This window comes from Cervus elaphus, chromosome 12, assembly GCF_910594005.1.
Source record: "Cervus elaphus chromosome 12, mCerEla1.1, whole genome shotgun sequence".
Lineage (NCBI taxonomy): Eukaryota > Metazoa > Chordata > Mammalia > Artiodactyla > Cervidae > Cervus > Cervus elaphus.
This window is the reverse complement of record NC_057826.1, coordinates 25408037-25434691: the sequence shown is the minus strand read 5'-3', so window position 1 is coordinate 25434691 and position 26655 is coordinate 25408037. Positions and strand designations below refer to the sequence as shown.

Genomic DNA, 26655 nt, shown 5'->3' with positions numbered 1-26655 from the left:
CAGTCTGGAGCTGAAGAGCAGACAGAACAGAGCCCTGGTCCGGCCCCCAGGCCCACATTGTGCCCACGGCTTGCCCAACACCACCACACGCCTCCGGGTGCCCTGCCCGCCTGGTGGGCGCCAGCTCACCTTCAGGGTCGAGGAGCGGGATGATGCCCAGCTGACGCTCGGCCACTTCGAAGGCGTGTTCCAGGTTGTGCCGGGCATTGGAGTCCTTCAGCTTATCGAAGTCAATCAGGTCGGGCCTGGGGATGAAGCCAGACTGTTAGAGGGCAGGGGACATGGTGTCCCCCACCAACAGGCAAAGACCCTGGGCAGATGCAAGGAAGTGGCTGAGCCAGAGGACTGAGAAGAGGACATGGACTGGAGGAGGGATCTGTGAGCACCAGCGTGTAGGGAAGGAGGATTTAAGGGAGGCAGGATGCTGAGGGTGAGAGGAGCAGGCACAGCGGGTTTAACGTTCCTGTGGAGCTTGGACAGTAACCTACATGCTAAGTGCAAAGTATCCAAACCCTCCTCCCTCCAAGAGTTCCCGGGCTGCTGCAGCCCACCCCCCCACTTCTTACCGGTGCTTGTGGATCAGGGCATTAAACGCCAGGCCATCCTTCCAGCTGGAGGTGAAGTTGGTGACATTGACGTGGGGGTAGCTGCATCCAAGAGAAACATTAAGACCTAAGAAACAGATTCTTTAGAGGTCCCTACAAGTGTGTGAAGGAGAGGGGTGGACCTGACCCTTCTCGAATGGCTTCAACAAGGCAGCAGCTGTTAAGTCCCACAGAGAGGCTCCCCCATCAGATGGGCCCAAGAGACACTCACCACCCCCCTCCCCCACCCCCAGACCCCATGGTCTGACCCAGGCAACTTTGGGATAGAATCCTATATTCCAGGCCTTTAAGAATCAGGTCGGGATAGACTTTGCATTGAATATGTCCAAGCTGCTATAGTTCTGGGTAATACGTGGGTGTGGGGTGAAGAGGGTGGTGGAACATGGTAGCAGCTGTTCCCCAGGGCATACCCTGCCGTCTTCATCTGACACCACAAGAGCAAGGCATCCTTGGCTGAGCGCGTCTCACGACCTTCCTGAGTTTGGACGACGATGTCCTGAATCTGGGGGCACGGGAACAAGAGAAGGGAGACTGAGATTTGCATCTGGCCCAGGGCTCTCTGGAAGACCCCCCTCCCTCTTTCCTCCTCTGGTTACCAGCCCTGCAGCCACACCACAGGCTGGGGCCTATGGTCCCAGAGGCCTGCTACCCTGCTGTACTCCCCAGGTCAGAGGAGATGGCTCCAATCAGAAACTCAAAGGGGAGGCCGAGAATAAATGCACGATGGCCTCATTCCTCCTCAGGAGGCACGACGCTGTGAGGGCCGTGGACGGCATGACTGTTGGAAGGTGTTGCATCTGGATTAGTGGCTCCTTTTGCCTTTTCATCCTCCCTGGTTCTGCTGTTATTACCATTTCATCATACACACCTGCAGTGAGCGAGACTGGACACCCGAGACCACTTGCAGGAGATCCTCGGGATGGGAGTTGAGTGTTATTTTTCTCCTCCCGGCCCTTCCCTCCTCCAACTAGGTTCTTTCTGCCCCAAACCAGCAGGTGGAAGACCCTGCTTTCCCTCCCTTGGGCTTCCTAAATTTCCTTACATAACAGACGTGGACTTTCAAGGTGGGAAGAGAAAAGCTTCTGACTGGAAAACATAGCAGCAGATCTCCTGCACTGTCTTTGTAATTTTTGAATCAAACTATTTAGAAAACCAAAGAGTTACCCATGTAGGGAGAAGGGGGCAAAAGCAGACCTGGCGAAAGCAACCAGATCTGAGTCCAGCTCCCAGTTTCTAGCGTCTCTCTCAAAAGACCACGACACTGGCTGGGCTGCTCGCGCTCAGCTTCAGCAAGTTGGTGATGCTCAGGATGCTCTCTCCGTCCTACAAGCACTGTCCCGGGGGACACACGCATGAACACTCACACTCATTCGCCATCTTCTTAGGTCCCGGGGACCCACCTGGAAGCGCAGGATGATGGTCCAGATGAGGCCGAGGACCAGGCGGTGGTTGCCGTCCACGATGTCGTGGGAGCCCATGTTCTCCAGGTGCACGCGCTGCTCCCTCAGGAACTGCAGGGCCTTGTCCACATTCTCCAGGCAGTGGATGCGCATCTTCCCCTTCGTGGGCTTTGGCTGAGGGACAGCATTGCCCCCACGGGCAGGGAAGAACCTCACGGTCATGCCTGGACCAGCTCCTGTCATCAGCATCCACCCTCCACGCCAAACTCTACCTCCTAGCTCACTCCTTGACGTTTCAACCTCCTCCTTTCAGCAAAGTTCAGGGGTTCCCTCTTTGAGCACCCAGAGCTCTGCAAGTGGGCTGTACCAGTGCTGTTCCTCAGTCTAAACAGAGCTTTGTGAGTGGTAATAGATGACATTCAGATGAATAACACAACAGGGAGTTAACTGAGCACTTACTATGTGCCAGGCACACTTCTAGGTACTATTTGCTGCTGATTGGTGATAACAGTGGCTTTCAGTTTGGTGACTGATAATGGGTTCATCCTGCCATCCGACCTCCTCCCTCCTCACCCTTGAATGGCCCCAACTGAAGCTCAAGGGACCACCATTGCTGAGTAATTGCATCATCTGAAGGGTTCTCAGTGGTAACTCTCTCTAGTGGGCCTTCAGTGAAGGTTAAGAGGCATTCTTTAACTTCAGCCTGGAGTTGAAAAGGAAACAGAAGAACGTGGAATCTTTCACTCAAACCCCAAGGATCTTAGCCTACATCATCAGGCACAGGTATCATTTTAAACAGGGGAGAAATGAGACAAAGAAGGCCCTGCCTGGTAGGCCCAAGGTCACAGTGGAAGTGACTAAACAAAACATGAGCCCTGACCTGGTTCTCCTGCAGGGGCAACATTGCTGCTGGGTGAGTTACAACTGAGAGGGCCCGAAATAAATCTCCACTTGTAAGAGTGATGGACACAAAGGAAAATCTCTTCCATTCTTTCCTCCTGGTTCCACAAAGGATGCAAATTCTTCAGCTGGGTAATGGTATCTGTCTTAGCCTTTGCTAGGAGGCTGAAGGTAAGCTCACTGCAGGCCAGACAAAGATAACCAGATCCCAAGAGAAGAAAGTCAAGGGCTCTTTTTCTGAAGGAATATGAAGGAGGTGGGAGTGGCCAGAAAAAAGCAAGAAATTCTGAGACACTTCAGCAAAATTAACTAAAGTTTTGATTGATATATTGGATGGAAAGTCATCGCATTTATGTTGGGACATATGGGTGGGGCTAGTGGTAAAGAATCTGCCTGCCAATCCAACGGATACAAGAGATGTGGGTTTGATCCCTGGGTTGGGAAGATCCCCTGGAGAAGGAAATGGCAACCCACTCCAGTATTCTTGCCTGGGAAATTCCACGGACAGAGGAGCCTGGCGTGCTACAGTCTTTAGGGCTGCATGGAGGTGGACATGACTAAGTGGCTAAGCACAGCACATTTTTAGATGAATAAGTTCAGAGAACCAATCAGTCACATGGATACATTGCATCATTACTATTGCAGGTTGTGAGAAGTGGAGAGGCCCCAGACCGTGTCTTTGCTGCAGAGGGGACCCAGGACCAGCCACAGGACCCAGGGGAGGGGCTTTACCAGCATCTCTCCGGAGAGCACCTCCAGCAGCTTGATGAGCATCCGCCCGTCCCGCAGGTCCTTGTAGAGGTCGGTGATGCGGCAGGACACGCGCGCCAGGTGTGAGTTCACCCATTTCGTGAAGGTCTTCTTCTGAACAACTTCCCGCTCATCTGGGTTGGGAGAAGAGCCTTGGGTGAGGTGCCTGAGATGGGCAGAGTCCATTTGCCATGTGATACGGGGCCAGAGGGTTTTTCACCTTAACCCAGAATTGCCCCATCCCTGGCAGAGGAGGTGGGTACATTTATTCTATCCCATCTGTTCTATCCCCCTCTGGGAAGCACTGGTGACCAGAGCGCAGCCTTTTGGTGACACAGCTCCATGTGCCATGTCTAGGGTAATGAGAAGGTAACTTCTAGCACCATGGTATCAAGGTGCCCCGAACCTAGTCACCTGCTTGCTTGTGCCCATCAGAATGCTCTGTACCCCTGGGTCAGCAAGCTCAGATTTCAATGTCAGGTTCACCTGTCCACTCATCCAACAAATACTCCCTCTGCCTAGAAGGCTTTCTCTCTGCCCCTCTACCTCATCCCATCCATTGCACCTAACTCCTAGTCATCCTTTAAGAGTTAGAGGAAACAGTGCTTCTCCGGGAAGCTTTTGTGACCCCTAGGTTGGGTCTCACCTGGTGTGCCCTGAACCCTACATCTGCATCGCTCATTTCTCTCTCCTCGTACTTGGATTAGTTGAAAGTCTGTCTTTCCTGCAAGACTGCAGGCTCCCTGAGTCCAGCAACGTTGTCTGTCTTGCTCATCTCTATGTCCCCAAAGCCGGGAGCCTGGCACACAGCAGGTCTCCAGAGCCATACTGTAGCTGGCTGTGTGGAGGTTTAGCCAGCTCCTATGCCAGGGCTCCTGATACATAAAAGCAAAACACACTGCCTGCCCTCAAGGAGCTGCTGGTATGCAGAGGAGAAGGAAGAACATGGAGACGATGAGACCAGGTGGAAAATGTGATCCACGTGGGGCTTGGGCTGGAGGCTGTGCACTAAGTTCTCTTTCTTGCCTCCAGAATAGCAGGCATGATTTTCCTTCTTCAGACCTGGGAAGCTGACACCCTCGGCCTGAATGAGCCTCAGTCCAAACCAGGCTGCTGGCCCAGGCTTTGCCAGTTCAGGTGGGTACCTCTTAGTACTTCCGTTAAAACAGTTACTGTAAAATAAATGTTGGGATCTGTCTGGTTAGGGCTGGGAAGCTTGATTGAGATGCTGGAGAGAAGACAGGGACTGGGACTTCAAAAAGATTGGGGGACAGGGTAAAAGAGAGAGAGAAGAGGAGCAGAAAAGATAGAAACAAGGAGAGCAGTTTAGTGAACAGCCTTTGGCAAACTGCTTCTGGGCATGGTGGCTGAGGGTTCCAGGTGGGAGCTGACCTGGCAGTATGGCTGGGTCATGGAGGGTCCCCGGAGAGAGTGTGCTTAGGTTGGTCACAGACAGGGCAGACTCCGAGCAGTCCAGCCAGGAAGGAATGTCAGCACCGTGAAAGCAGGCTAAATGTCGGCTCAGCTGAGCCCAAACCGTGGAAGGGCTGGCTTCTTCAATGATTAAATATCTGACTTAACAACAACAAGAGGAGCCCAGCCAGCATGGCCTCGAGGGGATAACCCTGGCGGTTCCTGAGGCTCACAGCATCCAATTCCTTTCCACTTCGTGGCTATTTTGGTGTTAGCAACTCAGACCCTTTATTCGCTTATTCATTCATTCAGCAATTGCTCATTGTACAGTCATTAGGTGCCAGGCTCCGAGTGGAGGTGGGGCATTCAAGGACAGGAAAGAGTCCCCTCCTTGACGCAGACAAACTTGATTATAAATATGATAAGCTCTGGAGTCATGTGTAAAGAATTCTATGGAAGCCATCTAAATAAGACTTCTAAGAAGAGGAAAAACACTACAACTGATTATACAAATCCACCATAATAAATATAAAGTTCAAATGTGGCTTATTCATTCTGGGCCTCTGGGCAAAGTTCCAGGGGGGAAAATCCCCTTATTCTACTGGACCCTTCCCTGATTTCAAGGTCTGCTTCAGCAAAATGTAACTAAACTTTTGATGATATATTGGAAGGAAAGCAATTGAATTTAAGTTGGGACATGTTTAGATTCAACAGAGCCAGCCTCAGCCCCATGCCATGATGCATTCCCTAGAGATCAGACCAGCTCCATAAGAGGCTAACCCTTCCAGTCATTGTGGAGGGTTTGTCCAAGGGGCTGGAATTTTTTGTCCCTTAAGAGGTAACTGTCTCAAAAAGTCAAAGTCCTTTCTTTCCTTCACCTTTTCTTGTCTTTAAGAATCAAAAGAGTTCATTATGTGGGTGCTGAGACCTGTTTACTTGTGCTCAGCAAAGTGTAAGGAAGAGCTTCTAGCTGGGACATGGAATTTGATTCTAGGCTGCCTACCTGGCATGTGGGTCAGTGCAGATGTAAATCACCCTTAGAGCTCTCCAGTTCTCAACAAATAATGCGTATGGGGTCCCTAAATGCTGGAGCTGCAGGTTTAGAGCTCAGGCAGGCAGCCTCCTGGCTGCCTTTTACTTGAAGGCTGGGGTGCAATTGCCTAGGACACCGGGCACCCTGAAACCGTCTGTAGTGTTGAGACAGGGGAAATATTCCAAGAGGCTCACGACTGTTGAGGAGAGGCAGGCCCCGAGGTGGGGAGGATTTCCGTCAGCTTGTAGCCCTGGCCGCTTCTCATCAACACGCTCCAAGCTCACTCCCATAAGGTGCTCAGCAAAGCTGTCTGAGTGCAGGAGGGGGGCACAGAGGAGCAGAGCAAGCTGGGCTGGGAACCCTGGGGTGTGGACAGACGAGGAAGACAGTCAAGCATTGGGACTGCTGTCCCCAGGGGACCCGGGCCATCCTGCAGGGAACCACTGTGGAAAAGAGGCCTCAGCAAGGCCCTGCCATGGGCCAGGCCTTATTTCCAGGGCCCTAACTCTGCCAGTATAAGGCAAGGGGCAGGTCCACCACATGGCCTGACTTGAAACCACCAGAACCTCAGAAAATACTCATCTCCACAACCATCAAGCTCATGGCCTCTGCATTCCTGCCTGTTCCTCTCCCCTCCCTTCCTTGACTCTGGCCATCCTCCTTCTTCTCTAGAAAATTCCCCTTCCTCTCTGCCCAGCGAGCTAGAATCACTGTCTGGGTATTGTGACCAGCTGATCTTTCTTTTACATTCCCCTTCAAAGGTTTAATTTGAGGTCAAATAAACCCAACACAACTCAAGTATTTACCTGCTAATGAGTTCATACATGGAAAGTGCTTAAAATCTACCTGGCACACAGAAAGTTTGCGGTAAATGTGAACTATCATTGTTATCACTGATGCTACTATCATCACTGCCTGCAGGGCCCAGAAGCTGCAAGAAGCATGAGACAGGCTCAGTCTCCCCAAAGGCCTCGCAATCTAGTTGAGGAAACAAGACAAAGACCCACTAATAGTTTTATAGCCACCTAAGAGATAAAGGGCAGTTCATTTTAATAATACAAAAGCTGTCACAAGGTAATATTGGATTATTATCAGATAAAAGGCACATAGAATAAATGGTCAAGGATCAAAGAGGAGAGAGGTCATTTCTAATTGGATCACTTAAGAAGGGGCTCATGAAGAAAACCATTTTGCACAGGCAGAGGAGGAAGGAGGGGACCCGTGACATGGGATACATAAAAGGGTGGTGCTTGTTCAAGAGTTGCAGACTAGCTACAGGTAACAAGAAAATACGTGGAAAACAGGTTTTAAATCGGATGTGGAAAGCCTTGAAGGGAAAGCTAAGAAGTTCAGATTTAATCCTAGAGGCTAAAGGACCCACTGAAGTGATGGCAAGATCATTTCCTGAAAAAGGAATCTGGAAAACTCCCAATGATAATAAAATGACAAAACATTTCAGCTTAAACTTAAAAATAATTGGGCAAATTCTATATAAATCTAGAAAGTCTCCAAAGGCTCACCAAAGACTTGAACAAATGGAAAAATCACACAAAATTCTTCAATAGGAAAACTCAATATCATAGAGATGTCAATTTATCCTAAATTTATATATTTAATATTATTTAAAAATATATATAATTTAAGTTTCAGGGGAAACTAGAAAAACAACTAGAAAACTCATGATAAAAATAGCTAAGAAAATTTCAGAAGAGTAATAAAGGTAACCAACCTTCCCAGGTGTTTTTTCTAACAAATATTATAGTATAAAGTTATAATAATGAAACTGTGTGATACTATCATATGGATAAACAAATTAATTGAACAGAAATAGTCCCAAGTATATATAGGCATTTAACATCTGATAAAGGTGGCACTTCAAATATGAAGAGGAAAGATGGATTATTGGGTATAGGGTGCTGATGATAAGATCTCTTCAAGAAACTTAGAGATACCAAGGGAACATTTCATGCAAAGATGGGCTCAATAAAAGACAGAAATGGTACGGACCTAACAGAAGCAGAAGATATTAAGAAGAGGTGGCAAGAATACACAGAAGAACTATACAAAAAAGATCTTCATGACCCACATAATCATGATGGTGTGATCACTCAGCTAGAACCAGACATCCTAGAATGTGAAGTCAAGTGGGTCTTGGGAATCTTCACTACTAACAAGCTAGTGGAGGTGATGGAATTCCAGTTGAGCTATTTCAAATCCTAAAAGAGGATGCTGTGAAAATTTGGAAAACTCAACAGTGGCCACAGGACTGGAAAAGGTCAGTTTTCATTCCAATCCCAAAGAAAGGCAATCCCAAAGAATGCTCAAACTACTGCACAATTGCACTCATCTCACACACTAGTAAAGTAATGCTTAAAATTCTCCAACCCAGGCTTCAGCAATACCTGAACCGTGAACTTCCAGATGTTCAAGCTGGTTTTAGAAAAGGCAGAGGAACCAGAGAGCAAATTGCCAACATCTGCTGGATCATCGAAAAAGCAAGAGAGTTCCAGAAAAACATGTATTTCCGCTTTATCGACTATGCCAAAGCCTCTGACTGTGTGGATCACAATAAACTGTGGAAAATTCTGAAAGAGATGGGAATACCAGACCACCTGACCTGCCTCTTGAGAAATCTATATGCAGGTCAGGAAGCAACAGTTAGAACTGGACATGGAACAACAGACTGGTTCCAAATAGGAAAAGGAGTATGTCAAGGCTGTGTATATTGTCACCCTGCATATTTAACTTCTATGCAGAGTACATCATGAGAAACACTGGACTGGATGAAGCACAAGCTGGAATCAAGACTGCCGGGAAACATATCAATAACCTCAGATATGCAGATAATACCCTTATGGCAGAAAACAAAGAACTAAAGAGCCTCTTGATCCAAGTGAAAGAGGAGAGTGAAAAAGTTGGCTTAAAACTTAACATTCAGAAAACCAAGATCATGGCATCTGGTCCCATCACTTCATGGCAGATAGATGGGGAAACAGTGGAAACAGTGTCAGACTTTATTTTTTGGAGCTCCAAAATCACTGCAGATGGTGACTGCAGCCATAAAATTAAAAGATGCTTACTCCTTGGAAGCAAAGCAGAGACATTACTTTGTCAACAAAGGTCCATCTAGTCAAGGCTATGGTTTTTCCAGTAGTCATGTATGGATTTGAGAGTTGGACTATAAAGAAAGCTGAGCGCTGAAGAATTGATGCTTTTGAACTGTGGTGCTGGAGAAGGCTCTTGAGAGTTCCTTGGGCTGCAAGGAGATCCAACCAGTGAGATCAGTCCTGAGTGTTCATTGGAAGGACTGATGTTGAAGCTGAAACTCCAATACTTTGGCCACCTGATGCGAAGAACTGACTCATTTGAAAAGACCCTGATGCTGGGAAAGATTGAAGGCAGGAGGAGAAGGGGATGACAGAGGATGAGATGGTTGGATGGCATCACTGACTCAATGAACATGGGTTTGGGTAAACTCCAGGAGTTGGTGATGGACAGGGAGGCCTGGTGTGCTGTGGTCCATGGGGTTGCAAAGAGTCAGACACGACTGAGTGACTGAACTGAACTGAACTGATAAGACTAGGTGACCATCCAGGAAAAATTAAGTTAAATTCACATCTCATACTCTAAGACAAATTTCATTTGGGTCAAAAATTGAAATGTAAAAAACAAAACCATAAAAATACCAAAATCAATTATAGTAGAATGTTTTTTATGTTAGTGTAGGGAAGGGTTTTCTAATTCCAACACAAAATCCAAAGCCATAAAATGAAAGACTAAAAGTTCAAGTGCATTAAAAAATGTTTGTGTGGGATAAACACCATAAGCAAAGTCAAACAAATGTGGCAAAGTATTTGTAACTCACATCACAAAGGGCTAACTTACCTTGTAGGTAAAGAACATCTATAAACTAATGAGAAAAAAGACCAATAATCCAATAGCATAATGAAATAAGAATGTGAACAAAGAGTTAACAGAAAAAAATTATAAAAGTCTCTCAGATGTATAAAAAATTATTCAAGCTACTCATAATAGAAATACAAATTAAAAACACACATACACACATAAACCTAATACACAGTCCTTAATTAGTTTAAACAAACTAATGATAAAAGACATCTTTGAGACAACAGGAAAATTTGAATATTAATTGGGTATTAGATTATATAAGGGAATTATTCATTTTACTAGGTGTAGTGACAGTATTATAGTTAAGTGGGAAATGCTCTTGTTATTCAGATATTCATGCTAACCTATTATCATAAAATAAGAGTAGAATGTCATGATAATCTTCACTTTACTTTAAAAATATTTCATACAAAAAAAAAAAAAAAAAAAAAAAAAAAAAAAAAAATATTTCAGCCCCAACATGAACAAGCAAACATGGCCAAGTATTAACAGTTCTTAAATCTAGGTGATAATTCATTTTACTTTTATCTCTACTTTTTTGCATGTTTGAAAATTTTCATACTAAAAGTACAAAAGTAAAATCAAAGTACATCAAGACACTATGTTTTACTTATCAGATTCACAAAGATCCAAAAGTGTGATAAAATACCATGTTGGCAAGGAAGTGGGGGAGAAAACAGTCATATGTTTTTGGAGAGGGTGTAAAAGGCAATTTGGCAAGATGGATCAGAATTATAATTGTACTTACTTTGGGACCCAGTAATTCCATTTCTAGGGATTTATCCTTCAGATAGACATACATTTGCAAAATGACACATATCAGTTTATTCACTGCACTTTTGGAAATAGCAGAAGATTGGAAACACTCTACATGTCTACCAGTAGAGGACTGGTTAAATTAAAATTATGTCTAGACCATGGAATATCTGCAAAAAGAATGAGAAGCCCATTTGTGTACTAATATAAAATGATCTTCAAGATACACCGGGTGGGGTGTATCTTGAAAAGGTACAATTGTAATTGAAAAGGACAATAAGGTACAAAATAGGGTGGGGAAAACCTGAGAAAAACAATATAGACTATTTGCTAATATGTGCAAAAAACATTCCTGGAAAGATACATGAAAAGCTGGTAACACTGGTTATGGGAAAATAACTGAGTCTGAAGAACTGAGATGGGAATTGTTGTTGTTCAGTTGTGTCTGACCTTTTGTGACCCCATGGACTGCAGGACACCAGGCTTCCCTGTCCTTCACTGTCTCCCAGAGTTTGCTCAAATTCACATCCAGTGTGTGAACGATGCCATCCAATCATCTCATCTTCTGTTGCCTTCTCCTCCTGCCTTCAATCTTTCCCAGCAGCAGGGTCTTTTCAAATGAGTCTGCTCTTTGCATCCAAAGGATTGGAGTTTCAGCTTCAGCATCAGTCCTTCCAATGAATATTCAGGACTGATTTCCTTTAGGATGGACTGGTTGGATCTCCTTGCAGTCCAAGGGACTCTCAAGGGTTTTCTCCAACACCACAGTTCAAAAGCATCAATTCTTTGGCACTCAGCTTTCTTTATGCGCTTCCCTGGTAGCTCAGACAGTAAAGTGTCTACCTACATTGCAGGAGACCTGGGTTCGATCCCTGAGTCGGGAAGATTCCCCTGGAGAAGGAAATAGCAACCCACTCCAGTATTCATGCCTGGAAAATCCCATGGACAGAGGAGCCTGGGGGCTACAGTCCATGGGGTCGCAACGAGTCGGACACGACTGAGCGACCTCACTTTCAGTTTCTTTCACTTTCTTTATAGTCCAACTCTCACATCCATACATGACTACTGGAAAAACCATAGCTTTGACTAGACTGACCTTTGCTGACAAAGTAATGTCTCTGCTTTTTAATATGCTGTCTAGGTTGGTCATAGCTTTTCTTCCTAGGAGTAAGCATCTTTTAATTTCATGGCTGCAGTCACCATCTGCCCCCCAAAAAAATGTGTGTCACTGCTTCCATTGTTTCCCCATCTATTTCCCATGAAGTGATGGGACCAGATGCCATGATCTTAGTTTTCTGACTGTTGAGTTTTAAGCCAACTTTTTCACTCTCCTCTTTCACTTGGATCAAGAGGCTCTTTAGTTCTTCTTTGTTTTCTGCCATAAGGGTGGTGTCATCTGCATATCTGAGATTATTGATATTTTTCCCGGCAATCTTGATTCCAGCTTGTGCTTCTTCCAGCTTGGCATTTCACATGATGTACTCTGCATAGAAGTTAAATAAGCAGGGTAAAAATATACAGTCTTGACATACTCCTTTCCCGATTTGGAACCAGTCTTTGTTCCATGTCCAGTTCTAACTGTTGCTTTCTGACCTGCATACAGATTTCTTAGGAGGCAGGTAAGGTGGTCCATCTATTTATTCCTACTATGGCTTCCTATAAAATTCCTTGACTGTTTCATGTCTCTCTCTCTTATCTCTGTTAGAAACCTGCTCCCAAAATTAGAAAATAAAAAAAATTTAAAAAGTAGAGAATAGTAGCCTAAATATCCAATGGGGGATTATTTAATAATTTTGGCACATTTATATATATGTATAAGGTGGAAGAACTTCCAATAGCAAGAAAAGATATTATAATATATTTTAAGGGAAAATTCAGATTATAAAACTACCTGCATAATATAAAACTACAATATAATATTTTAGACCTATATACATAGATTCATAGAAAAAAGCTAATGATATACTATATTATAGCTGGGTGTTAAGACTGTGGGTGACACTTTGTTTTGCTTATCTATGTTTACTAAAATGTCTGCAATGTACATACATAACTTTTATAATAAGAAACAACAGATGTCATAAAGAAAAATGGGACATAGAACTCAAATCCCAAAGAACAAATGACTGATTAAAAGTCAAAATGGATCCGTCTTAAGGAAGTCTGAATTTTCACCAGTGCATGGCTTTAAGCTATGGGTAAAGCTAGGTGGTCAGAAAGGCAAGTGGGAGAAAAGGTACCAAGGGAGGCCATGGATCAATAGCCTGGGCCTGGAAATAGGCATTTACTTTTTTTGCAGGTTTACAAAGGGATTTCCCTCCATTTCATGCCAGGAAGTCAAGAACTTATAGAATCTGAGAGAGGGATATCTGAACTTGTGACAAACCCCAATGGTATAGATACCAATCTATTATAAAGCCTAGCATGGGGCAGACTCTCAGGGATATGTCATAAACCATCCTGCTTGCACAAATTCTACTCTTCCTGTTTAGTTTGGGGAGGAATTGTTCTTTCCGCCAACCAACTTTCATCATACTGGTATTGTGAACAGCTTGGGTACAGTTCTTCCGCCCATAAGGATTTCGAAGCCAACTAGGGCCGATCCTAAGAGAAAACTTAAAGATGCTTACTACACATGCCAATGCATATTTGAATATATACAGATTCCTTTAAATGCAAGAATAAAGCACACAAGACTGACTCTAAAAGCGAGCAGAGTTAAACACTAAGATGCTGGTTAACTAGATCTGGGTACATTAACACAAAGGAAGACTATAAAGCCATGAAAATGATAATCTGCATATTTACAGGCATGAAAAGATATTCATAATATATTTCTCAGTGAAAAACAGTCTAAGATTATAGATGATGTTTATATTTATACATATACATACACAGTCTATGTATATGTATAAATACAAAAATGTATCCATAGACATTACAATATCTATATGGGGTATTCACAAATGTCTATACTTTCTTTTTAATCAGTTTTTCTAATCTTTTCTACACTAAATATATATTCTTATGCAATAGAAATGTTTAAAGATATAAATCACTCTAATTTTAAAATATAAAAGAGGATTTTTATGTATTTTTTAATAAAGTAGGTTTTTATATATTATAGGAAAAGTTTAAATTTAAAATATTTCATGTGAACAAATGAAGAAATGAAGCCACCAGTCTTCCCTGGTGGCTTCAGTGGTAAAGAATCTGCCTGCAATGTGGGAGACCTGGGTTCGATCCCTGGGTTGGGAAGATCCCCTGCAGGAGGGCATGGCAACCCACTCCAGTAGTCTTGCCTGGAGAATCCCCAGGGACAGAGGAGCCTGGCAGGCTACAGCCCATGGGGTGGCAAAGAATTGGACATGACTGAGTGACTAAGCACAGCACAGCATGTGAAGAAGGCTAGTTTTGATCCAGGGCTTGAAGATGATAATACTTCTAGAATGGCAGGGAAGGAAGGAGGAGTCTCTGGTGGAACCTTGCAAACCCAAATGTGTATGTGCATATGTACATGAAGGTATATGCGTGCATGCTTTTGGGGTGAGGGTGAGAAGAGTTTACCAGAGCAAAGAAGTCAAAGGACAGTCTATGGAAACTGAACTTTATCCTCCAGGAAAGGAAGAGCCAGATAAAGTGATACCTCACTAAAAATTTGCTGCAGGAGAAAGATTCTAACCACCCTGCATAAATGGGATTGGACAAGGGAGAGGCTGGAGCCCAGGAAACTCGCTCAGAGGCAGCAGCAAAAGTCTGTCTGATGTGCCGAGGCCTCACTGACATGTGAACTATGGGAATGAAATGACAGGAGATGATCTGGACAACATCACAGGACAAGGGGCAGCTGGCCCTGGCAGGTGACAGCATTTGGAGGCTGTAAGACAGAAGTAAAAATGAGTTCAGGGTTTTGATTAAAGAGGCTCAAGAGGCTGGTGGTGAAAGGAAACATGGGAAGAGATGTCTCAGATGGAGTGCCGAGGAGGAGACAATGCAGACCTGAAGGACATTCAAGTGCTGTCGCCTCAACAGCAGAGGGCTGATCGTAATAGCCTGGGATTCTAGGCTTGTCTTGGCCCTTCCTGCTGTGGGACTTCCCTAATCTAGAAAGGGGAGGGTAATAGTTACACCTTGCCAACTTCAGAGTGGTTGAAGGGCCAGTGAGATCTGGATAAAAAGTACCTAGAACACGAAGCAGCTGAACAAACACCAAGCCCTGCTGTCATGCACGCAGGTGGTGGCTGCGTGGAGAGAGGATACTTGCTGAGAACATGAGGCCGCAGAAGTCAGAGACGGTCCAGGATTCGGCCTCAGCCTAGCTGTTAATGAACACAGAGAATTTCTGGAGAACCCACTGATTTACTGAAAAGGGTCGATTCCCCTCCCCCAAGCCAGGAGCCAAAGCTCCGAGGTAAAGACACATGGTCAGCCCTGCCTCAGGGAGCTTCTCCCCAGGTTCCGAGCTGGAAAGTCCTTCTGCGATGTCTGGTTCAAGCCCCTTACATTACAGGTGAGGAAACTGAAGCCTGGAGGAGCACGAAAGTAAGTTGGCTGAGGTCACCACACTGGGGAAAGTCTGTGAGGGCAACAGGACAGAAGAATTATGTGGTGGGGACGAACCACTTTCCTGCTTCCAGGGGCCACCAAGCTGACTCTCCCCGCCACCTTCTCTTTCTTGGACATTTCATAACCTGTTCTCCCCCTTGAGGCTAGAGTGATCTTTCAAAGCTAAATGTAACCACATCACTTCTTTGTGGTGGGCTGGGATACATGTTGACGGGTTGGGAGCAGCACCATCTGTCTGTCAGGCCCTTTCCTGAAGGCCACAGCCTTTGTCCTGAAAGCCTACAGCTCTTCCTGCTGAAAGTTCCCACCCTTTGACCCTTCAACTCTGCCAGTCCTTTGCAAGCAATCCCCTCATAAACATCACCACTATGAGTTACCTGCTGCTTCCTGCCAGGACCCTGAAGACACCCAGGGCCTTGAAGGTCCCTGGTGACTTGGTTCTTACCTGCCCCTCCTATCTCCACTCACTCATCCCACACTCTTATTCAAACAAGCCCCCACTCCTCCTTGGACGAATTATAAGCTGTGGGTTATGTTATAAATGCACAATTTCTAGTAAGTCTTCATAGCATTTATCCTAATTTGTCATGACATACCTGTCTATGTGTACAAAAACACATGTGTGGTTATTTAAAATTTTTAATTGGGAGATAATTGCTTTACAAAGTTGTGTTGGTCTCTGCCATACACCAACATGAATCAGCCATAGGAATACATGTGTCCCCTCCCTCCTGAACCTCCCTCCCAGCTCCCACTCCCATCCCACCCCTCCAGGCTGTCACAGAGCACTGGGTTGAGCTCCCTGTGACGTACAGAAAATTCCCACTGAGCTATCTATTTTACATACGGTAATGTGTATGTTTCAAGGCTACTCTCTCATGTGTGACTATTTGATCAGTTTCTTTCTCACCAGACTGTAGAATGAGACTCCCTGGTTGATCCCAGTTTTCAGAGTCTGAAGGCCAAAGGGTTTGGAAACAAAATGCTGCCAGAGACTCAGCTACCGGCCTCCCTGTCATTCTTTCTCTGTGACAAGATATAAAGGGAAAATGAACAATTGCTACAGTTGCTCTGAAAATGACACTCTTGGCACCTCTTCAGCCAAGCAGCAGGCAGGGGCTGCCCCGTGGGGGTGGAGGGGCAGGATTGTCAGCTGCTCCCAGGAGCCAGAAGCACAGGCAAGGCCTGGTGTCAGGACCTGCCTTTGGGAGCGAAGCTGACAGCTCACAGGAATGGCCTAGAGATGGAGGAAGCTATTAACATGGCTCACTCAGACTGCACGCCACAGGGAGGGGACAGCGTCTCATTATTAACCTCGGTGTATTAATATTTGATAAAGCATCTTCATGATGATAGATAGCAGTCACCCAGAGAAGGGGAAGAGCTGCAGTTCTGCAAAGCATTCTCAGAGAGGAAGAACAGCTTTTATTGAGAGGGGGTGACGGGAGAAAGTGTTATGTCCTGGGCAGGAGAAAACTGCCCTGACCACACAGCGCAGTCGGCACGATGGCCTCTCTCGTAGGTTGGGCTGCACAGGTAACCGGCAGGCTTCTCTGCACAGTGGCTTGTCTCAGGGGAAGGAGGAGGACTCACAATGGCTGACCTCCAAGAGAAAGCTGCTGAACCATTTTTTTTTTTTCCTTCTGACAGTACATTAAAATGATGGCTGATGATTAAAGATATTTCCGTGAATAGTACATCTTCCCAATATGTGGTCTCTAAATAGAACTCCATTCCACGTTTTGAAATCGGAGAAGAAAACATCTTAAAAAGCTCTCACTAATGACACCATCTTTGTTCTCACAGGTAGCTTAAGAGAGACATTTGGGCTGTGTACACCTGATGGATGCCTTTTGGTCTCCAGCAGCTGCTTTTGGAAATTGTCATCTTACCAGGCTGCCAAGAAGTTGCTGAGCCCTCCTGGCACAACCGTAGTGAAACCCTGCTTTCTGAAAGAAATCATTCACCCTCTGGATACAAAGCCCTTCTCAGGCAACCAGGGCACCTGGGCTCAGCATCATCCTGGGGCAGGTGGGGAAAGGGGAAGGTGGGAGGAGGCCAAGCATCACTTTTTGCCACCAAGATCAGGCAGGAATCCACAGCACCCTCCCCGGGGAGTGTCTGGGGTGTCAAGGCCAGTGGGCAGGGAGCAGCACTGACCCTGTGTCCGAGGACCACTCTCCTGAGGCTCTGATGGAGCTGGCCACAGACCTTAACCTTGGGGCCTGGTTCAGTGGGTCTGAAAGACGTTCCAGGTTCCAAGTGGAGCAACCGTATGCTTCAGAGCACGGGGACACAGCCTGCAGGGCACCTGTTGCCCTGTTGTGTTCTCTGAATCATCCTTGACCAACTTCACCATCGGCCTCACCTCACTTCCAGTAAGAAGGCGACAAAGAGAGAACGCGGGAAGGAGGCACGTCTCTAGTTCGAAACATCACTTGCATTCCGATTTAGAGGCAAAAGCAGAGTGGGCTACACAGTTTCACGCATTTGGTCTTAAAAGGGAGGCTCTGTGTAGTCTGCCCCGTAGTAAGTGTTCAATGAGCCAAAGAAGCGGAGGAAGGACATGTCGGTCCTTCCCTCCCCAGAGCCTCCCAGGAGGCCTCAGTCTGCTCTCTGCATCACCGCCGTCCAGATGTCTCTGCACCGAGGAGCTGGAAGTTACACCGCGGGCGGCGCTTGAGAGGCGGGGAAGCTGAGCTGTGTGCGTGTAAGACAGGCAGGGGACGTGGGGAGGAGGTTAAGGCACAGGTTTCTCTTCTCAGGGCACCTTTCTGTTGCTTTCCTCCACTCCCAGCCCCCTAGCTGGGTCACATCTGCCCCGAGGCAGCGCCTTCACCCAAATCTCAGGGTTACACAATCAAGTGCAAAGGGTGTGTGCAGCGCAGAGGCCTCCTCTGGCATGAGGGAGGGCACAGACGACGGGCGTTCAGGCCAGAAATTCCCCACAGCCTGCAGTCCCTCCTCCAGACCGCAAGTGTTTACCCCATGGTGCCCAGGGTGAAGGACAGGAAGCGGGGTGAGTGACAGTGAGGTGGCTCGGGCAGACACAAAGGCCGGAACCTCTTGGAGGGATGCGAACTCGGGCTCTCCAGCTGCCTTCCTGCCTCCAGTCTTTCAAGGCAAGTCCCACAAGTAGGCAGGTGCCAGACGCAGGCATCAAAGCAGAGGACGGCCTCCTATTCGGGAAGAAGCCTCAGGACTCACCCACCACCGAACCTCAAGAAGCGCTGCCAGCTTTAGAGGCCAACACTGAGAGCAGCATTTGCCTGGGGACCTCCTGGGCTTCCAAACCTCCCCTTGCATCGCCAAGGTCAAATCCATCCCCATCCAGGAGCCTCCTGCAGCTTCTTCTTACCCACCTCCCCCTTTGCTTTAGTCAGGCTGATCCAGTTTCAAATGCAGAGGAATTCATTCTGGAGAGAAGTCAGGTATCGTATACCAATGTGGAGGTTTCCAGGCAGAATAACCAGATGGCTTGTTTATTTTGACTCCAGGAGGAAGAGCTGGGAATGATTTGAAAGGCAGGAGAGAGACTGTCTCCTCTGGCGCTTTGAGGAAGGTGACTTGGGAGGCAGAATAGACGGAGTCCACTTAACCAAATGCAAGTCTTCTAACCACGGGTCTCTAAGTCGGGAGGGACCAGGAGGTGCCGCCACACTAAGGAGGGCATCTAACAAGGCCCCATGGTCCTTGGTTTCCTGGGTCCTCCCATCACCCAGCTAATGGCAGAGACACACCTGGGATCCAGGTGTGCTGAGAAGAAAGTGCTGCGCAGCAGGGGGCGTCGTTCCCATAGCCACTGGGTCCCTGGGGGCCAAGCCAAGAGCTCCAGGCACAAGCGTTAGCCTAATTTCACTGGCTCCTGGCTGCTTTTCAGACCCAAGCCTTCTAAGACAAAGTGGGGTGGGGGTTAAGAGGGAAGAAAATGGCCCTGGAACAGGCCAAGGTAGCTGGGACATTGTCTGGACTGATGATCTCAAATATTTGAAGTTGGGAGAAGACAAGGGACAGAAAGATACTATTAATATTCCTGGGAGTCCCCTGACAGCCGAGTGGTTAGGACTCTGCACTTTCACTGCTGAGGGCCTGGGTTCAATCCTTAGTCAGGGAACTAAGACCCCACAAGCCACTGGGCTAGGAAAAAAAAATACCATTCCCAAGTAGATTTCCTGTAAATACTAATATTCATCCAGGAATTTAATTAATAAAAAACTTTCATAAACCTTATCTTGCTTGATCTTCACAACAACCTTGGGAAAATACTACGGTCTTCATTTTGTAAAACAGGAGACTGAGTGAACTGTCCTCCATGGCGGTAGCCTCAACGGTGGAACCAGGACCTGAATGTCTTGTGACATTTTCCTCCTCACTCCAAGACCTTCAATTTCAGATGGAAAAGGCCAGGCCAACCTCTCCAGCCCCATCACGTATACCCACAAAGCAGATCACCACCATCTTAAAAGAAAAACAGGGCTGCATGCCTTCCTTGCAGTAATACACCTAGGAGTGGGGGAGTGGCCATGGAGAATGCAGAAATGGTGGTGACCAAAGGCAGCTTCAGCTCCCTCAGCCTCTTTGGAGAGGCCAACCGCTGCCTAGACTGCCAGTGCTGCCAAAGACAGCGCTGAAGAGAAAAACATCAAGAAGTTAAAACCGGTGGGGATCTGGGTGTGGGAGGCTACTGCTCCCTGCTTCTGCTCCGCCCACCCACCAGAATGGTCATTTCGGCCACTCTACCTCGGACCTTCTCAAAGCTTTAGTTTCTCCCACAGATCACTCAGAGTAGACTCTCAGGAAAGGAAAGTCAGTTAACTTGTTAGGGTTTTATTTGTTTTAAAAAAAACCCTGAATAGACCCCAAACTTGTGTGTTTACTTGCTAGCCAGATGTTCTAAATGGCTAAGATCCAGGCTTGTAACTCTGTACTCTGTGGTTCTGCTCCTCCTGGGGGGCTTTCAGATGCTCTGAGAAAGGAGATGCACACTTTCAGTGAGGAATACACAGGCTGAAGGACGCTCTTTCCTGATCAACCAGCTCAACTTACTTCCACCAGTTTCCCAGGCTGCGCATCAATCAGACCAGGCTGCCATACCTATCAGCCAACTGGACCAGCTCTAAGCCCATTGTCCTGAGAGCCACACACACCCTTCACTCCTCAGCCCAAGGACCACCTCTTCCACAAACAAGTCCCTGATTCTCCCTGTTCTCCCGCTTTGTTCCCTCATGGCTATTTAATTATGTGTCTTTCCCATAGTTCTTCTCTAATTCTAGTCTTGCTAATTAATTATGAACATCATTTATTTCCCTAATAGATCATAAACTCCTCAGAGACAGATACTGTGTTGAATCCAATTCTATGCTCCCCCTATCCACGTTCATGTCTGGGTAGGGGTTCGGCTTTGCACATAGTAGGAATATGATTGATAATGGTTAAAATGGAATTTACCCCGGTTTCTTCAAAAACAGGCTACCTGTGAAACACAAAAGACAGCCCCACCCCTCAAGCTGCCCTTTGACAAACTTTACGGAGTATGGTACCCTCTCCCCCCAATTGTATCTCAGGGTCACTGCAGCCAGTCCTAGCCAGCACAAGACACAAAGAAAGTCAAACCAGACCGGCAAAGGCAAGGGCTTTAAGTTTGGTTATTTAAAGAGGTTAAAATTACATAAGCAAAAGCAAGGGACTGGTGCTGTTACACATTGCCAAGGAAAACCAAGGAAGGATTTTGTGGGGTCAGGGGTGGTGAGGAGGAAAGGAGGGAAGAAAGGGAGTTTCCTGCAAAGAGCAAGGACCAAATGGGTGATGGCTGAGACCTGAAAAGATTCCCCACCATCACAAGGAGTGAGACACACCATCCCTTTTACAGGGATGGGAAGCCCAGACACTGCTGAGGTGAGCTGTCATCATGGTCTCAGAGGGGCCCTGCTCATGCCTCAATATGCTGGAGACCTGGGCACCTGGGAGCAGAATGTGGGGAGTGAAGGTGGAAGAGAACCACCAGGAACCTCAGAGAGGGCCATGAGCACTGGCAGAGGGAGAATCACCCCAGAGAGTGCTTACAGGAAAGGCTGTGCGCTTAGTACCAGGCGGATGATCGAACAACCAATGTCGGGGAAACAAGTCTGATCTGGGCCAGTCACTGATGGAGCAGGTGAAGGAATCCACCCCTTTCCTGGGATAAAGCCACACATACCGCCACCCCCCCCCGGCCCGCCAACCACCACAGGACCTAAGCTTTCTTTATTGGTTGAGGACTTAGGGTCAGAACACAGCTACCCTGGGACAGGCTCCAGGGAGGCAATAGTCATAGTGATTGGTGGGGGAAAAAAAAAATCTCAGAATCAGATCTCAGCCAGCAGGGGAAAGAGAAGCCATTTCTACTAGAGATTTGAAGATCTCTTTCTGCCTCTCCCTCTCCCTCCCTCCTCCACCCCCCCCCCCCTCACAGACATACATCTATTATGAACCTAAGTAAAAATCTAATTCCAGTTTAAGTATAAGAGGTTTAGTCCAGAAAATCCTCCTCTCTGAGGCAGTGTGGGGAAGATCTTATCTGTTCTCCATTTCCTATCGAATCACCCTTTTTCCTTTTGGGGCCACAGAGGAGATGATGAGAATTCCCCTATCCAGGGCCAGGCAGGAGATCGAGATACAGAATGAGGCCCACGCCCCTCTACCCAGCTGACCCACCCCTCACAGGCTCTTTCGCCCAGACCTCCTCTTTACTTCTGACTGCGGCCATAGGTCATTCAGGGCAGAGGACAGGGCCCACCTGGCACCACTTCGTGCCTGGAAGAAAGTGGAGGACACGTGGGGGGAGGGGCCGCCTGCCCTGTGCTCACTCCCAAGGGGCCCTGGCCTCTGAGCCACGTGGCCACGTCTCCATCGCTTCCCTGCCAGGGCTCACGCCAACACACCCAGGGGATTCATCACAGGCGGGAGGGCGGTGAACCTCGGGATTAGGAGAGCGGCTGTCCTAACCCCCATGGCCCCAAAGAGTACCTGCCAAGGCCTTGATCCGGGACCTCTCAAAGAGCCTGGCTGAGCTGTTGTCATTATCCAGCTCATCATCCGGGCCGTCCCAGCGGGCATTGATCCGGCTGTACGGTGGCTGGTTGCCCACGTTTTCAAGCTCCGTGGCTGATGTCATGTCAGCAGGCTGTCCGCAGCTACGCCTGCCTCAGTCTTCATGGAAGGGTCCCTGGGGGTGGGGGGGGGGACAGTAACACAGTCAGAGGGTTAGCACCCAGCCCCTCAGACTTTGTCTCAGGGGAAACTTATTTGGAGCGGCCGATAGAAGCTGATCTTTGTGGGAGCAGCACAGGGTGCCCTGTGCCTGGCCATGCTTCCTACCCGGGGTCACCGGGTCACCAGGTAGAAAATATTGCAGCAGCAGCAACAGTAACCGGGACGGTGCCAGCAGGGACAGAGGGTTGCAGGCAGCAAGGGTCAGGACGGCCAGCAGGTGGAGATGTCGGACGCAGCAAGCCTGCTTCCTCCAAACCCGCTGCTACAGCCAGAGAGGCTGGGGCTCTCCTGGGAGCCAGCGGCTGGCCGGGACGAACTGGGCAGAGCAGTGCTACCCTGTGACCTGGGGACCCAACCTGGAGGGGAGGTGGGGACAGGGCAGGAGAGGGAGAAGCTGGGAGCTGGTGGAGTCTGACTCAAACGTGAATCAGGAGGGAGAGAGGCAAGTATGAGCTTTGAGATGCCACCGGTGCCACCAGCCCGGAAGCTGCGCTGGGGAACGTCAACTCCTCCCAGAGGCTCCCAAGAGCCCTCCGAGTTCTTGGCCTGCAGCCAATAGTCAGAAAGCTGGCTCTTGCTTTTGCCTTCTCTGAAGTGTGTCCAGGTGCTTGGACAAGCTCTCTGGTTGCATCTCGGGACAGACCATGGAGCCAGACCAGCCTGTTGTCCCTTCAAGGCTGTCAGCATGATGGTGGGGTGGGGTGGCGAGGGGATCCCACAGACAACAGAGCTGTGTGTGTTCATCCATGCTATGCACATGGGCGGCAGGAGCCCTGGGTCCTCACTCACCTGTCATGTATCACGTTTATGCTTTCATTCATGATTAATTCACATATGCGCCAAGTCCCTACGAGGTGGGGGGTGATATGCCAGGCATAGCACCTTATGAGTGAGACAGAAGGGCCCTGTCCTCATGGAGCTTATATCCTGGCAGCAAGCAGGATGATTAAAGCAGCAAGTACAATAAGGTGTGATGCTGTGCCACAATGGGAAAGAACAGGGTAGCGTGATGCTGGACACTGGGTGTCAGGGGAAAGAGAGTTTAAGTGGGTTCCTAGAGGAAGCTTGGAGCCTTCCTATAAAGGGAAGATGGAAAGGGACGAGTCCCCAAAAAAGGTATAAAGAGCAGGTGCAAAGTTCTGACGGTGAGAAAGGGTGTGGCAAAATTTAGCCATCTTATGATGTAGCTGGAGGATGAGGGCAAGGTCAGGGAGAGAAGGTCAGGGAGAGGGAGGCTAGAGCAGCCAGGCTGGGACCTGATGTCCTGGGCTTTTGAAGCAAGACAGGCTTCCCTTCAGTCTTAACTGCCTAACCTGTACCTGTGCTTCAGTCATCCCCGCAGGGAACTTAAGGGACTCCAAGATCAAGTCTGTAAAAGAGAACAGGGAGCCCGGAGCCTTCCTATCCAAGAGGACAAAAGGGGGCGGGGGTGGGGAGGCTGTGAGGCAGACAGATGACAAGTGTTGACAACTAGTGAGCTGTGAGGTAAGCCACTCCCTCCAGGAGCGTGCGCACACACACACACAGTCATCCAACACACACACGCAGCCACCCAAGCAGACATGTGCCTGAGGAAGAAATGAAGCAAGCTAACCAGCCCAAGCATCACTGAAGCACCAGGGCCCTTGTTTTTCAGACAGAATCCCTTCAGGCTCTTTTTCCCTCATCTGACTAATCAATCCCACCACATCCCTTTGAGCTAAGACTGGAGCCTGAGTTATCCACCCTGATTGTGCAAGGGAGAAAACCAGGGCCTGCTAGGATGAGGCCTCCCCAAGGTCATCTAGGGAATGACGGCTGTTGGCTGGGAAGGAGGCCAGGCTGGGAAGGGGCCGCTGTACCCCCTTCGAGCGGGCAGGTGGATTTTAAAGAAGAAGGTGAGGAAAGAACATGGCCCAAGGGGCAGAGGGCACTCCTCAGCTTCCAGAGCTTGCCAAGATTATTTGCTACTGGGGGAGGGGAGGGTAAAGATGGGGGAGTCAGCCATCACCCCACCAGGTCCGCCCTGTGATTCCAGACCTGGGACCCAGAACACTCTCGTCCCTTCTGACAACCTGTCATCTTCCACTGTCAGGTGTGCTGCTTTCAGGGTTGAGATGTCCCACTCGGCTGGCTGGGCAGAGGTGGCTGGGAGGGACCCCTTAAGGGACATCACCAGCAGCTCGGAGCTGTGAGCTGGGCGGGACCAATAGGCTGATCATCTGAGCTGGGCTGAGCTGCCAGACGCACGCAGGGAGATGAGATCAGATCCTGCGTGCAGGAGGTAACCGGACCCTGGCTCTCCTTCTCATCTCAGGCTATTTTTAAGAGTGGCTGAGCTGAGCGAGGCCCAGGCTGGCCGTGGGGCCTGGGGAGTGAGATTACCTTTGCCGTACCTCCGTAAATAAGTCTGCCCCAGAAAGATGAGCCTGAGCGGGCAGACCAGCAGGCCGGGCGTTCAAGACAAGATTGATGGCCCTGGGTGCAGAGGAGCAGCCACTCGACAGCCATTCATCCTGCTTAAACCCGCCCTGCCTCCTGCGACTGGAGCTTGGAGGAGGTAGCAGCCAGGCAGAGGCTCTGCCGGGAACGTGAAAAAACACATGTGTGTGTCTAAATACACAACTCAAGGTGTTTTTTATTTTTTCTTTAGAAGGGTCAGATCCCCAAAGACAAATACCAAGGAAAGAGACTCAGAAACTAAAGAAAGGCCCTCTTTCTCTGGCCCCCCCAGCCTTGCCCACCCCAGTGGCCTGCCCAGATGGCATTCCACCAGGGCCAAGGGGGTAGGGGTGGGCTGATGTGCTCAGTGGCAAGGAGAGAATCCGGTGTGAGAGGCAGGAGAAGAAAATAAGAAAAAAAGGAAAGTTACAGATGGTGATTCCAGGAAAACAAAGCAAAACTCGCCTAAAAACAAATTCAACCCAGGGTCACCCATAACCGCTACAATGTCCCCTGCACCACGGGACCACCATGGTGCACCATGAAACCCCATGACTGAAAAGAATAGTATTTGCTGGGGACACATGGTGGGAACACCTAACCAAATGTGGGGCCATGAAAATGACATTCAAATTGGTCTTGGAGGCGAAGCTGGAGCTGAGGCAATTCAGTCATGTTTTTAAGGACATAAGTAATTTCTGCAGTCAGACTGGCCCTTCATGAGTATGTTAGTTACTCAGTTGTGTCCAACTCTTTGTGACCCCATGGACTGTGGTTCACCATGCTCCTCTGTCCATGGAATTCTCCAGGCAAGAATACTGGAGTCGATAGCCATTCCCTTCTCCAGGGGATCTTCCTGACCCAGGGACACAACCTGGGTCTTCCACATTTCAGGCAGATTCTTTACCATCTAAGCCCTAAGTATGGCAGACAGCAATTAAATGGTTAAAAACAGGCCCCAAACTGCATCTCACTTCCCTGCCAGCAAATCCAGGAAAAAAGATATAAGAAGTAGTGCCATGTCCATCTACTCCCTAGTTTACTCTGAAGCCCCCTAGAAGTCCTTCTCATGACCTACCACCAGGGCCTTGTCAGAGTGTAGGTGGGTCTTCTCTGGTCTGTGTCCAGGAGAACCCGCCTTCCCTGTCCATCTACCGGCCTGACAAGCAGCTGAGCAAGTCTGTCTCCAAAACCACAATCTGAGGCGCAGCCTCACATGGAGGCATCTGTCACCCCATGACTCCAGGATACACTTTTGAGTGGGATGGGATGGGTCGCTAGAAAACTTGCCCACAGCTCTGTACTGAAAAGCTCATGCGATTACACAGCACACTCACTTGCATAACGAGCGCCTGCCTGGGAAATGGATTTCACAATATCACTGATGCAACCCGCAGCTCCACCCTTTTCTGGTGTGCCTAGGCACCATCTGCTTTTGAGATCAGGTGTTAGGCCTCGGAATTTCAACCCCATGTCCTGTTAATCCCTGGGGTAGGTAGCAACCCAGGAAGTGGCTGTCATGGTAGCTGAGCAGAAGACGACAGATGCTTTTTTCTTCTTCTCTGCACCCCATCTCCTCTTTCCTGGACCACACAAATATGAGCAGTAACAAAGCCCAGGTGTGAGAAATGGAAGAAATACAGGCTGATGC

General features: G+C 48.2%; 1 protein-coding gene across 1 annotated transcript in view; it reads right to left on the bottom strand.

The window, feature by feature from the left end:
• The window catches only part of SPTB (spectrin beta, erythrocytic), a 130589-nt gene that overhangs the window by 47842 nt on the left and 56092 nt on the right, over nt 1-26655 (bottom strand). Inside the window, exons 2-7 of the mRNA XM_043918935.1 lie at nt 22338-22536; nt 3638-3789; nt 2006-2179; nt 1016-1107; nt 567-647; nt 130-245 (exon numbers count right to left, since the gene is read on the bottom strand). Coding sequence (XP_043774870.1) covers nt 130-245; nt 567-647; nt 1016-1107; nt 2006-2179; nt 3638-3789; nt 22338-22485 — 763 coding nt within the window. The 5' untranslated portion in view covers nt 22486-22536. The remainder of the gene's footprint in view (nt 1-129; nt 246-566; nt 648-1015; nt 1108-2005; nt 2180-3637; nt 3790-22337; nt 22537-26655) is intronic.